This window comes from Notothenia rossii (genome assembly GCF_949606895.1).
Source record: "Notothenia rossii genome assembly, chromosome: 11".
NCBI lineage: Eukaryota > Metazoa > Chordata > Actinopteri > Perciformes > Nototheniidae > Notothenia > Notothenia rossii.
The window spans coordinates 2,391,620-2,405,344 of record NC_136910.1 but is presented as its reverse complement, the minus strand read 5'-3'; the positions used below and the strand labels follow the sequence as shown (position 1 = coordinate 2,405,344).

General features: G+C 39.6%; 2 protein-coding genes across 6 annotated transcripts in view; one reads left to right on the top strand and one right to left on the bottom strand.

Moving 5' to 3' along the window:
* Window positions 1–5,980, top strand: part of LOC307025715 (E3 ubiquitin-protein ligase TRIM69) — an 18,470-nt gene extending 12,490 nt beyond the window's left edge. For both annotated transcript variants that reach the window (XM_079660558.1, XM_079660559.1), the window contains 5 exons: window positions 830–881; window positions 1,048–1,074; window positions 1,791–1,817; window positions 2,608–2,783; window positions 3,998–5,980. In XM_079660558.1, the coding sequence (XP_079516684.1) occupies window positions 830–881; window positions 1,048–1,074; window positions 1,791–1,817; window positions 2,608–2,783; window positions 3,998–4,381 (666 nt within the window). In that variant the 3' untranslated portion in view covers window positions 4,382–5,980. The remainder of the gene's footprint in view (window positions 1–829; window positions 882–1,047; window positions 1,075–1,790; window positions 1,818–2,607; window positions 2,784–3,997) is intronic.
* The window catches only part of itgb4 (integrin, beta 4), a 55,608-nt gene continuing 47,355 nt past the window's right edge, over window positions 5,473–13,725 (bottom strand). For 3 of the 4 annotated variants that reach the window (XM_079660550.1, XM_079660549.1, XM_079660551.1), the window contains exons 36-42: window positions 13,416–13,544; window positions 11,218–11,367; window positions 10,865–11,053; window positions 10,325–10,480; window positions 9,833–9,997; window positions 9,274–9,393; window positions 5,473–7,559 (exon numbers count right to left, since the gene is read on the bottom strand). In XM_079660550.1, the coding sequence (XP_079516676.1) occupies window positions 7,426–7,559; window positions 9,274–9,393; window positions 9,833–9,997; window positions 10,325–10,480; window positions 10,865–11,053; window positions 11,218–11,367; window positions 13,416–13,544 (1,043 nt within the window). In that variant the 3' untranslated portion in view covers window positions 5,473–7,425. The remainder of the gene's footprint in view (window positions 7,560–9,273; window positions 9,394–9,832; window positions 9,998–10,324; window positions 10,481–10,864; window positions 11,054–11,217; window positions 11,368–13,415; window positions 13,545–13,725) is intronic. The other variant, XM_079660552.1, reaches the window with a different exon arrangement.

The following is a 13,725-nucleotide window of genomic DNA, read 5'->3' as shown; positions in this document are numbered from 1 at the left end:
CAGGCATGGAGGGAGGTGGCAGAGACAGTGGGTGAAGCTGGTAGGTTTTCCCCTGTTTGGAGAGTTTATATCCAGTTTACTTCGTTTAAACATTGCTATTGCTTTGTATGTCGGGGGCGGGAGATTCATGTGATTGGTCGTTGGTGGCGTTGCTCGCAAAAAATCGCCAAGCTTCAGACACGCCCAGATTCAAGATTTTTTGATGCCTGTAGTGTAGACGGGCCGTAAGACATCAAAAATACACTTTTAGGGTTTTTGAAGGTGCAGTCAAGAGAAATGAACCAATGAGTGGATAGGCAGTCATTGAATTGCTTAATTTAGAGTTTCTGAGAGTGTTTTGCTTCATCGTCATCATTTCACACCTCATGTTATCATCAGAGTCAGAATTTAAATGAAAATGTGGTTGATTGCCAAGTCTTTGTTATATAATGTCCAAAATATAAACACAGTGAGAGGTCGAATGGAAAACTAAGAGCAAGTATTACAAATACATCAATAAAATACAACTACTTTTGAAATAGCTAGTATAAAAGAAATCATACAATAAAAATAAATGTATTATTAAAAGATCAAAAGTACATTTATAATCCTATGAATGGAAGAGGAGTCGTGTGCAGAGATATAGTCCCAAAGACTCTATCACCCAAAATCAACATTTCAGTGTTTTTGTATGAACTTTTTCCATGAATTCCTCTGAAATTACACCAAAAATACATCGTTTTTACGTAATTGATCCAGTCTGGACGTTCCCCCTGTACCTGAAGTGTGCGCACTATGTTTGAATTTCACAAACCACATCTTTAAATGTCGTTTTCTTAATATATTTCAGGAGGACGTGACGAAGCAGTGGCTGGTGAGGAAGCAGCGCAGCCAGAAGACCGGTGAGTGAGTTAGGTGTCTGCTGTTACTCTGAATAAAAAGCCACGCATAATGAACGTCTCCTGATTAAAGGCAAACCTGACGAGCTGCTTTCATTCCAGCTAATCAGGATCGATGAAGGGCTTGTGTTTGAAAGTGATGATTGTAATGATGTCTTTCTTCCTGCAGACGCAGCACGATACATCCCCCACAGCGGTGAGTAGGAACTGTCGTGAAGGAGGGATTACAGTATACTGAAATGAAATCACAGCGACCGGAGTTATGTGATCTTAAATCATCCGTATATCACATTATATTTATCCTAATAAGGTGTTAAATAATGCACATCTTTGGGAATACATCTCTGTACACCACTCTCCAACATTTGTTATTGTTATTTACCGTTGAGGCGCAGCAGAACACCTTTAAATCTTCAATGTTAATGGAGATATATTTTACGTGGTTTTTTTTTCATAGTAATTTGTCATATTTTATTGTAATTTTGGCTATATTAGGATTTATTTTACACTTGTTGTTTTAAGCAGTATTTGTACTTTTTGTATTTATTAACATTTTCTTTCAATATTTGCACTTCTTTTTCCATTGTAATGTTTTTTTATGCAGCTTTTTACACCAAAACTAGGCAATATACAAAATGACGATAATATGAAGTGGGCCAAAAACCTCCCCCATGGTGTGTGTATATATATATATATATATATATATATATATACACACACCATAGGGGAGGTTTTTTTATATATATAAATATATATATATATATATCACAAGGCAGGTAGTTATTAAAACAGCTGGCGGTTGATTTATTAGTTATTAACTCATCTTTGCAGCTACACGGTGGTTTGAAATGCTGAGAGTATAAAACATATTTATTATACTTTAGCTTTAAAGACTTCTTCTCTTCCTTACAGTGTGGAACTGGATTTGTGATGCTGCAGGTAAGAAAACACACACTTTAAAGCAATCTGTGTGCTTGAATCTGTTTAAGGTATATAATAATAGTAATAATAAAGTCAAAACAAAAGTCCCAAAATAAATGTTGTGTATTTTTAAAGTTGCCACTACTACTTTTTTTTTTAATTTGCTTTACATTTTAACACCAAGAAAGAGATTTATATTAGATTAAGTTCAACTTTATAGTCGTTTGGCATAGTACGAGATGTATTAAGCATCTAACAAGGAGTGCATATAAGTGCATGAACTGATGTACTATATAAAATACAGAAGGTTCAGTATGTACCACAGCAGCGGGTCCCAACCTTTTTCAACTCAGGGCCCACTTAAGAATCTAAAAGACGTTCGCAGCCGACATTCAACCATAAATAATACGGAGGCTAAATAAAGTTCTGATTGGTCGATTCAGAACATGTGACACGTTGTTAATTCAGTAGAACAGACCGTTGCTAAGGACTGGAATGACCGTTGCTAAGGACTGGAATGACCGTTGCTAAGGACTGGAATGACCGTTGCTAAGGACTGTAATGACCGTTGTTAAGGACGATCAAGAAAGAGAAAGGAAAGGAGGTTCAAATAAAAAAAAAATCTTAATAATGAAAATGTTTCCACACATATCATAATGTTATGCAAATTATTTGGCGGCTCACTTGCAATGCGGCCGCAGCCAACAGGTTGGGAACCGCTGTACTACAGCATTAGTAATGCCATAAATGTAAATATCTTAAATACAAAGAGGATAAGTGGATTTATTTGTTGTATTTCCTCCCACAGAGGAAGTGAAGCTTGACTCGGACTCGGCGAACCCGGACCTGATCATCTCCAGCGATGAGAAACGGATGCGTTGCGGCCTCGAACATCGAGACGTCCCTCGGTGCCAGCGGCGCTTCAACGGCTGGTGGTGCTCTGCGGGCCAGGAGGGATTCACCTCGGGACGCCATTACTGGGAGGTGTGTGGCGGGAATCTATTTATCAAACGTGAATAAAGAAGGAATCATCGAGGTGGGAAGTAGTGGAGTACAAATACTTAGTTACTGTACTTAAGTACATGCTTCTGGTATCAGTACTTTACTCCACTACTTATTTTTCTGACCACTTTTTACTTTGACTTACATGTTGAACTCAAATACCTGTACTTTCTACTTCTTACATGTTGAACACAAATACCTGTACTTTCTACTTCTTACATGTTGAACACAAATACCTGTACTTTCTACTTCTTACATGTTGAACACAAATACCTGTACTTTCTACTTCTTACATGTTGAACTCAAATACCTGTACTTTCTACTTCTCACATGTTGAACTCAAATACCTGTACTTTCTACTTCTTACATGTTGAACACAAATACCTGTACTTTCTACTTCTTACATGTTGAACACTAATACCTGTACTTTCTACTTCTTACATGTTGAACACAAATACCTGTACTTTCTACTTCTTACATGTTGAACTCAAATACCTGTACTTTCTACTTCTTACATGTTGAACACAAATACCTGTACTTTCTACTTCTTACATGTTGAACACAAATACCTGTACTTTCTACTTTTTGCACTACTTTTTATTTTGTATTTTTGTATTTTATTATATATGTTGGATTGTTGTTGTAGCTCAGGCCAGAATAATTTCATTGCCATTTCTACACTTAACTTTGTGCATATGACAATACAAACTTTAAAATCTTTGAAATTTGAAAATAAACATTAGCGAGTAAGAATCACAAAGTAAATGTCCTCCTCCAACATGAGTCCACATGATAACAAAGGTATCAACTGTAGCTGTGAACATGACAGGATGTGTGATTACCTAGCAGAGCATCAGGACTGTTTGAGGCATATGATAGCTATGTGATTAACATGATGATTCAGCCTCTATGGAGAGAGACATATGACAAGCATGATCATTTCTGACGTGGAGCTAATCTGAAGTAAACATTGAATACTGCTTTCTATTCCTCCATCTTGTGACTGTGGAACTCCCTCTCTTTGATATCAGCATGTGAAGGACACTGTTCAGGAACTAGCTGATGCTCTGTATGTGATGACTCCTTCCATTCTGGAGAGGATCACAGATACATGGATCCTGAGATTCAAGCTCAAGCCGGTGACATGTGATATTTTTCTAACAAAAGTAAATGAGCGTAATATTTTTCTGTTACAGGTGGAAGTGGGGCAGCGTGACTGGAGGCTCGGCGTGGCGAAAGCGTCCGCGGTGAGGCAGGGTTACAGATCGCTCACCACAGATTCTGGATATTTAACCCTCCGTCTGGAGAGGGGTTTGGATCTGAAGGCGCTGACGGTGCCCGCGACGTCCCTGACCCGCATCCCACTGCCCAGGAAAGTGGGCGTTTACCTGGACTACGGGCAGGGCCAGCTGTCCTTCTACGACGTGGAGAAACGCTCGCACCTTTACACCTTCAACGACACGTTCACGGAGGAGCTGTTCCCCGTGTTCGGGACGGTGGAGGTGCTCAACGATCTGGTGATCCGGCCTGCTGACGTCCGGCAACCGTGCCTCTGCACCGGGCCCTGCCTCTGGACCTGAACCACCAAACGCTTTTTATCGTGCTTTGATTCTGCTGCTAGCGAATATGAAAACTTGTGCGCTGGTTTTGGACTTAAGAAGCGTTCCCAACGAACGCGAAGCGAAGATTTGCATCGCTTCATTCGCACGACTTTGACCTGCGGCATCATCTGTGGTTACCAGCGTCACAACAACCAATTAACATATTTTGCAAAGGTCTAATTGTAATGAACGTATCAAAATGATCCCGAAATGACTCGGACTGATACCAATTAGTACATACAACGATTAAGCGAGTGTGTCCTCAAGATGGCAGGGGAAAAAAGTCAAATATTTGATGAATGGAGGTCGGCTGCTATTGAATACGAATCTTGCTGGTTTTGGACTCAAGGAGCGTTCCCAACGGACGCGAAGCGAAGATTTGCATCGCTTTACTCGCAGAAGTTTAACCTGCGGCATCATTTGTGGTTACCGGCGTCACAACAACAAAAATAAAATGTTTTGCAGTGATTTTGTTTTAATACATGTATCGAAATGACACCGAAATGACTCGGACTAATACCAATTACACACAATGATTTAACGAGTGTGTCCGCAAGGTGGCAGGGAAATCGCGGTTGGCTGCTCGTGAACACGAATCTTGTTTTTTCTGATTAATGCTGCGTTTCCTCTGCATGGAACCGTTCAACTTAACTAGCTTCAACCTTTTTTTAATATAATGCTGACCTCTGATTAGCAGCCGAGTTCAAATCCTCTAAAAAGCAGCCTTGTCTTTACCTGGAAGGACATCTTTTTATCCAATAAGCTTTGAAAAAGGTTTAAAAGTTCTCGAACCACATGGATACATTTCAATTTTTTGTGAAAACATAACACCAAGATTGTAGTCGCAAGGTCTTTATGCCACTTGTTTAATTATTGCTTTTTTGTATTACTTTAGAGATGCAGAATAAGGCAAGCAGCTACTGAAGAGCCTCAGTGCAGATAATTACAGACGCATGTGAAGAGTGTATTCTCCTGCAACATTTGTCAGCCTTGTTTCTGCAGCTGTGTTAATGTCCATGTTCCTGCGTGCAGCTATTTGTCCTCAAAACTTCAATAAATTAACGCTTAGGTTTTGTTTAAAATCTTTATTTTTTTGCAATAGTGTACAAAAAAAATGCTCAACTGTGTAAAGGTAAGTCATGCATGTTGTTAAATGAAACTTAGAGTTGGTGAAATCAACTTTTCTGAATGAAATATCCTCAAAATATGTTTACAGAATCCCTTTCAACCGTCAATGTGAAGCCAAAATACAGTAGGAGTTGCATTGAAGCAAATACAATCTTTCCGTCGTTACATACCATGTCTCTTAAATTCCTTATCTATTTAAAATACAAAAGCCCTGCAGAGTAAGAACGCATATCAACTTAAATCAGTCTATACCACGTTTTTTAAGTATAAAACATCTTTAAAAAACAAAAAACATGTTATATTGAAAAGGTTTCTGATCATTTGTTTGTATTGTAAAATCATGCGTGTCAGCAGGAAATGAGCATAAGTCTTTATTTGGCATTTTATTTCATGTCAATCTGCTTAGAGATATACTTTATAAAATGTCTGCATTAAAATGTTTAAAAACCACTGGACTTGTTTGTTTTCAAAGAAATGTGTAATTTTAATGAGGCTATTTGGGCGTTTCCTCTGCCCTTTGAGCATGAGTCTGCAGAAGCTGTCACAGGTTGACTTTCTATCCAGTTTAAGCCACATTCTTAACAAACACTTTTAATATCTTGGTGCTTTTTAACTATATATTTGAACAAAATGAAGGATTTTAGACATGGGACGTTTGGATAGGAAGTGATCAGAGAAACAATCTGAGCTAACGTTAGCTACAGCCAAACTGCATTGGGAAAGTGATTTGAAACCTTTAAACTAGTATATTATGTATTCTTACTGGTTTTAATCACTGGGGCTGCTTGTTTGTGAGAGAAGGAGACCTGTAAGGATAATTTGGCCACTGATTAAAAACTTCTGAATGTCTGGATCTTACTTAAGGAGTCAGAGAAACAGGCTGAAACAGGCTAAGCTAACATTAGCCTTTTATCTCGTAGCCTCTCCACCTTCCTGTCCACCCTGGAAATACTGCATTTTAAACAAACTGCTTTATTCTGTATTTCAACTGTTTTAATAACTAAGACAAGAGGAGGGGAGCTGTAAGGATCATTTGGCTTCTGATGAAAAATACTTCTGAATGTCTGGATCTTAAGTTTTCAGAGCTAAGCTAACGTTAGCATTTAGCTCGTAGCCTCTCCACCTTCCTGCCCACCATGGAAATACTGAATCGAAAACAAACTGCTTTATTCTGTATTTCAACTGTTTTAATAACTAACGCGAGAGGAAGAGACCTGTAAGGATAAGTTGACTCCTGATAAAAACAGCTTCTGAACATCTGGATCAAACGTTATCGGAGAAACAGAAAAGACTGAGCTAACGTTAGCAATTAGCTCGAAGCCTCTCCAGGAAATACTGAATTTGCTCCCATGATCCCAGCTACTTCACTTCTACGTATTTTATTATTGTGTGGATAAAAAGCACACTACTAATTAGGCTACATATGAAAGTTTAAGTAAAAATCTTATAAAGTATTAAATATGCTTTGAAAAAAACGCACTTTTAATATAATACAAATCTATGCACAACAGTCCCAGATAAACCACTTTAATACTCAGGATAAGAACATTTTGGTAAATATTAACCATCTGCAAAGAGGTGCATCTTAAACAGACTATACTTTTGAATGCCTCGTAAAGACAGGGTCACTTTGGATTAATTCAGTTTGATTACTGCTGATTTAAAGCCCCAGTGTGAGAAACCACAAATAAAATCAAAAGCAACAGTGAAAAAAAATGTGGATATTGATGGAAAAGTGGTAACAGTTTGTAACAGACATTTTGGTCCCATAGCCTCGCTTAAACACACCGGTATAAAGATATACACTGATAATGTATGAGCGCTCTTTGTAAAAGAGAATCTCAGATATGATTCCTCATCATGTTGACTTATTTTGGCTGTTAAATGTTGGGTTATTAAGATTCATAAAACATCTTCTTGGTGACGGTGGTTCCTCCCATGACGCTCCTCTGAACGACCTCCTTGGTGACCTGACGGGTCACGGTGCCGCTCGACTCCATGTGCTGCGTGGTCATCATCATGCCGTCACCTAGAACAAAATAGCATTATTATTAAAGAGTGGTGCAGGAATAATAATAATAATAATAATACATTTCATTTATATAGCGCTTTCCTGGTGCTCAAAGCGCTTTACAATAAAGTAAAGGAGAAAAATAACATCAAAAGTAAAAAGTGCTAAGCTAGGTGAAATAAGGGAGAGGGGTTATTGGATTAGGAGTCGAACGCAAGAGTGAAAAGGTGAGTTTTGAGGGATTGTTTGAATGATGTGAGAGTGAATGAGTCCTAACACCTGGGATTTAGTCAGCATTTTAACAATTCTGGAAATCTATGTTTTTTTAATAAATGTGACACTGGTGGATTTAAGAAAATGCAGTTGTTAACAAGTGTATAAATGAGATGACTCAACGTAATCAGGCCCAACATTAGCCGCCTTTAGCTTAGTGGTGGTTCCGGTAAGTCATGTGACCGAGCTGTAGTTCCTTTATAGCCCAACATTAGCCTCCTTTAGCTTAGCGATGGTGACGTGAAGTCATGTGACCGTGCTGTAGTTCCTTTATAGCCCAACATTAGCCTCCTTTAGCTTAGCGATGGTGACGTGAAGTCATGTGACCGAGCTGTAGTTCCTTTATAGCCCAACATTAGCCTCCTTTAGCTTAGCGATGGTGACGTGAAGTCATGTGACCGTGCTGTAGTTCCTTTATAGCCCAACATTAGCCGCCTTTAGCTTAGTGGTGGTTCCGGTAAGTCATGTGACCGAGCTGTAGTTCCTTTATAGCCCAACATTAGCCTCCTTTAGCTTAGTGGTGGTTCCGGTAAGTCATGTGACCGTGCTGTAGTTCCTTTATAGCCCAACATTAGCCGCCTTTAGCTTAGCGGTGGTGACGTGAAGTCATGTGACCGAGCTGTAGTTCCTTTATAGCCCAACATTAGCCGCCTTTAGCTTAGCGGTGGTGACGTGAAGTCATGTGACCGAGCTGTAGTTCCTTTATAGCCCAACATTAGCCGCCTTTAGCTTAGTGGTGGTGACGTGAAGTCATGTGACCGTGCTGTAGTTCCTTTATAGCCCAACATTAGCCACCTTTATCTTAGCGGTGGTGACATGAAGTCATGTGACCGTGCTGTAGTTCCTTTATAGCCCAACATTAGCCTCCTTTAGCTTAGCGGTGGTGACGTGAAGTCATGTGACCGAGCTGTAGTTCCTTTATAGCCCAACATTAGCCTCCTTTAGCTTAGCGGTGGTGACGTGAAGTCATGTGACCGTGCTGTAGTTCCTTTATAGCCCAACATTAGCCACCTTTAGGTTAGCAGTGGTGACGTGAAGTCATGTGACCGTGCTGTAGTTCCTTTATAGCCCGACATTAGCCTCTTAGCTTAGCGGTGGTGACGTGAAGTCATGTGACCGTGCTGTAGTTCCTTTATAGCCCGACATTAGCCTCTTAGCTTAGCAGTGGTGAAGTGAAGTCATGTGACCGTGCTGTAGTTCCTTTATAGCCCAACATTAGCCTCCTTTAGCTTAGCAGTGGTGAAGTCCTTTAGCCTTTATAACATTTGCTTTTTACTTCAAAAACCATAAAGTGTTGTTAATATGTTGAGATTATCCCGATGATCAGCCGAATATTACGTGTATTATTAAGTGTAAAAGATAGGTAACCAATAGTCCTTTTTTTTTAAAAACACATGAAAGTTTCAGTGTATAATTGACATACGATTGATACATACGATTGATGAGAGTTCATTTGTACCTGAGTAGTAGGGGTCGTTGATCATGGTGTGCGAGACGTTGGTCAGAGTACTGACATCTGTCGGCAACTGGAAAACTTCTCTCCTCGACATCGACTGGCTGTCGTACTGAGACATATCGCCTATAAGGAGAGAGGAAGGAAAGAAATACTTAGATTACATTATGCACTAGACAAGTGGTTCTCAACCTCTTTACCCCTAACTAAGTGACGTATTTTATGGATATTTCATAGGCAATGCTTAACAACTGATAATCTACAATAACTGCAGGAAGTTTGTAAATCGAGTGATTTGGATGAAATTTTGAGTGGATTGAATAATCTAATCTTTTTTAACGATTTCATTTTTAAATGTAAAAAGAAAGGGATGAGTTAAAAAATAAATATATTTTGTATTTCATGTCTAAGATAAGATAAGATAGGACTTTATTCATCCCGAAGGAAATTGCTGTGCCAGAGTTACAAAGATACAATAAACACAGCAGCATAATAATAAAACTGTACACTAACAATTTTCTGTGGACATTGAAACTGAAGTAATACAATGTTAAATCTGTTTCACCTCCGTCCTCAGACTCAATGGTGATGATGCCCTCCCTCTCGGGTCCGAAGCCCTGTGTGGTTCGAGCCTGGACTTTGAATTTGTACGGGACGTTTTGCGTGAGGTTTGGGACGGTGAGACTCGTCTCAGAGGTGTCTCCATTCACCTGGAAGGAGCGGATGTCTCCTGGAAGAACAACACAGAACATGTGCTTCAGAACAAAGAGAAATGGGAACCGAACAAATGGAAAAACTAACTGCATAAGTTAGTATATGTTTCTTAGAATTTCTTGTAAATTGACTTCTTTTTCGTAATTTGCTAAAAAAAAATATGATTAAATGTATTTTTCAGAATTTGACTTTTTTCCATAATTTTGATTTTTTTTTGGAACTTGACATTTTTTTTCAGAATTTTACTTTTTTCATAACTTTATTATTTTTTTTCTAAAATAGGGAATTCTTTTTTTTTACTTTTGGTCCAAACTTTCCCTTTGTTCTTCAGGGTTTGACTCACCTCCACCGTGCAGCTGCTCGCAGGTCACGATGTATCCCAGGATGTCTCCGTTGGGTTTCCTTGGTTTGTCCCAGCTGAGATGCAGAGAGTCTGGACTCAGAGCCGTGAAGACCAGCGGACCCGGAGCACTCGGAGTACTGAGGGTGAACGGAGAACCTACAGCCAACAAACACACATTTCACTTCTAGTTACTGTATAGAAACGTTTTGGTATCCAAGAATTTCTGACCTAAAAACCTTGAAAAAAGCCTTGAAACAAAAATAAAATGAAACTAACAAATATTATTTTTATAATCTGAATGCTTTTGAAATGCCTTGTTTTGAAATGTACTATATAAATAAAGCCGGCTTGCCTAAAACTCTAAAATATACATGTAGTGATGTTGGCCCCAAAACACAGATTATTTTCTTCTAATTTCACTTTTTCCTCACAATTTGACTTCAAAACTGCGCTTAAGTACAGTTCTTGAGTAGTTTTCAGTACAGTACTTCAGTACAGTTCTTCAGTACAGTACTTGTAGTAAGTGTACTGTGCAATTACCTGGCATGGGGCACAGTGGGCTCTTTGGGTCCACAGCGGACTCGATGGTAATGACTCCCTCCCTCTCAGGTCCCCAGCCCTCCTGACTCTGAGCCTTCACTTTAAACAGGTAGGAGTTGTTGGGAAGCAGATCCTGGATCAGCACCGCGTTCTCCGCCGGGTTCCCAACGCTGATGCGATTCACCTCACCTGCAGGGGAGGAAACAGAAATCAGCTTAACGGAAGAGGTAATGTAATTGTTAGAAAAATCTCCCTGGTCACCGGCTTGAGCTTCAACTAGTTCCTGAACAGTGTCCTTCACATGCTGATATCCAAGAGAGGGAAACCATCATTTGTTTTCAGCATTATCGCACCTCCACTGAGCAGCTGGTAGAGAACGCAGTATCCCGTGATGTCCTTCTCACAGTGAGGCTCCTGCCAGCTGACTTTCAGGGCCGTCGGGCCGAGAGCCGAAAACACGAGTCGGCTGGGAGTGTCTGGGACTCCTGGAGAGACACGAGCGTCTGGAGAGAGACAAACACACACCTTAATGAATACCAGAGAGGGCAAAAGTACACACATCCTTTACTCAGGTAGAAGTACAGATACTCAAGTTTAAAAATACTCTGGTGAAAGTACTGACTAAACTTCTTTACTCAAGTCAAAGTAAAGAGGCTTTGAAATGTACTTCAGTAAAAAGTACCCATAACTAGCAGCTGTTTTAAAGAGTACCTGACCTCCCTTTATATTAATAGAACAATAATGTCGTTGTTAGCTAATGAATGTTTCCATGGTGAACAACGGCAACATGACAACGTTTCCATTGGTCCCTCTTCTTTAGAGAAGACCAGGAAATGATGGATACACGGATCGTGTTCAAATCAATAGGCACGCAATGACTCTAAATAATAATGATCACGCCACCAAACACACATTCAGACTAAAGGAACCAGCCTGTTTGGAAAATGAGAGAAGTAGAAAGTACAGGTGTTTGAGTTCAACATGTAAGAAGTAGAAAGTACAGGTATTTGAGTTCAACATGTAAGAAGTAGAAAGTACAGGTATTTGTGTTCAACATGTAAGAAGTAGAAAGTACAGGTATTTGAGTTCAACATGTAAGAAGTAGAAAGTACAGGTATTTGTGTTCAAAATGTAAGAATTAAAAGTTAAAAGTTGTCAGAAAAATAAGTAGTGGAGTAAAGTACTGACACCAGAGAAATGTACGTAAGTAAGGACAGTAACAAAGTATTTGTACTCCACTACTTCCCACCTCTGATGATGTGATTTGTGTATGTTTGTTTGTTTGTTTATTTGACTGTACAGCACTTTGGTGTGGAGGTTTTAAAGTGCTTTATAGGGATGTAACAATACCAAAAACTCACGGTACGATAATATCGCGATAAAAAGTCCAGGGTACGATATTTATCGCGATATTGAAAAATAAAGGAAAACATTTTGATTTTCTTTTTTTTCTTTATTAAATAATGCATCTGATTTGTACAGCATTTTTAGTAGGATAGTAGTATTTTAAAGTGTCAACAATATAATAATCAGACCCTGCAATAGAATAAATCAAGTTTCACTTTAGTTTTTCAAGTAACTCCCTCCCTCCCTCACTCACTCACTCACTCACTCACTCATTCACTCACTCACTCACTCACTCACTCACTCACTCACTCACTCACTCACTCACTCACTCACTCACTCACTCCCTCCCTCACTCCCTCACTCCCTCCCTCCCTCACTCACTCACTCACTCACTCACTCAGCATCATCAAGTTATCTTTTAGGAATATGAGCATGTCCACATTTCCAGGTAGAAGCTGGGATGTTTGGGCGTTTACAATATCCCCTGCTGTGGAACAAACTCTCTCGCTTGGTACTGATGTTGCTGGGACAGAGAGATCTGCTTTGGCCATGGGTGACAGCAGTGGGTCAAACTGTGCATTGTCTCTCCACCACTTCAAAAACAATACAGTCTTTGCCAAGAAGGTGAGGCTTATTGACAGGGCGAGATATAAACATACTGTTGGTACTTCTCAATGTCTCTAGATATGTCCATGTAGCCCTGTAGATACCATATCCTTTTGTGTTATCTGTTGTTTTATGTTCATGTTGTAACCTACTTGCTGCCATGTTGGACAGGTCTCCCTTGAAAAACAGATCGATGATCTCAATGGGACCATCTGGTTAAATACATTATTATTTTTTTTTTTATTATAAAAACAAAATAATTAATTATTTTAAAGATTTTTTTTTTTAAATCGCGGTAGATTTTGTCAGTCTCACGACGGTATTGAGACATCTATTTACCGCCATATCGCGATATTCGATATATCGTTACATCCCTAGTGCTTTATAAATAAAGCTGTATTGTATTGTATAAAAATACAATGTGTGTTTTTAGTGGTAAGATCTTTAAAGAGGAGATCAGAAAGACACAGGTAAATTGATTTCTTATTTCGGTGTTGGACCCTGAAGGCAGCACCTCCCTGGTTCAATGGGATCAATTCCTGCACGACTCTATGAAGACGAGAGCATAGCTTTTCACACCCATGCGTTGCAGACTCACCCTGCAGCACCCTGTCCAGACTATAAAGCGCTTCGTTGACGTCTGAAGACCCGGTCCGAGCTCTGGAGCCCTGAGAGAGGCTGTAGCTGAACTGAGAGCTGCTCTGCGACGCATTGTAGCCGAAACCACCTGATGGCGCATTGAGCAGAGGAGGAAGCCAAGGAAACAGATGGAGGGAGCAAGGTAGAAGGAGGTAAAGATGGAATAAAAAGGGAGGGAGAAACAGCGATAGTCAGCATAGCTCCTGCAAACAAATCAGCAGCCAACAGCCCCAAACCTGCTAACACATGTCCAAGCTAATCATGCACTT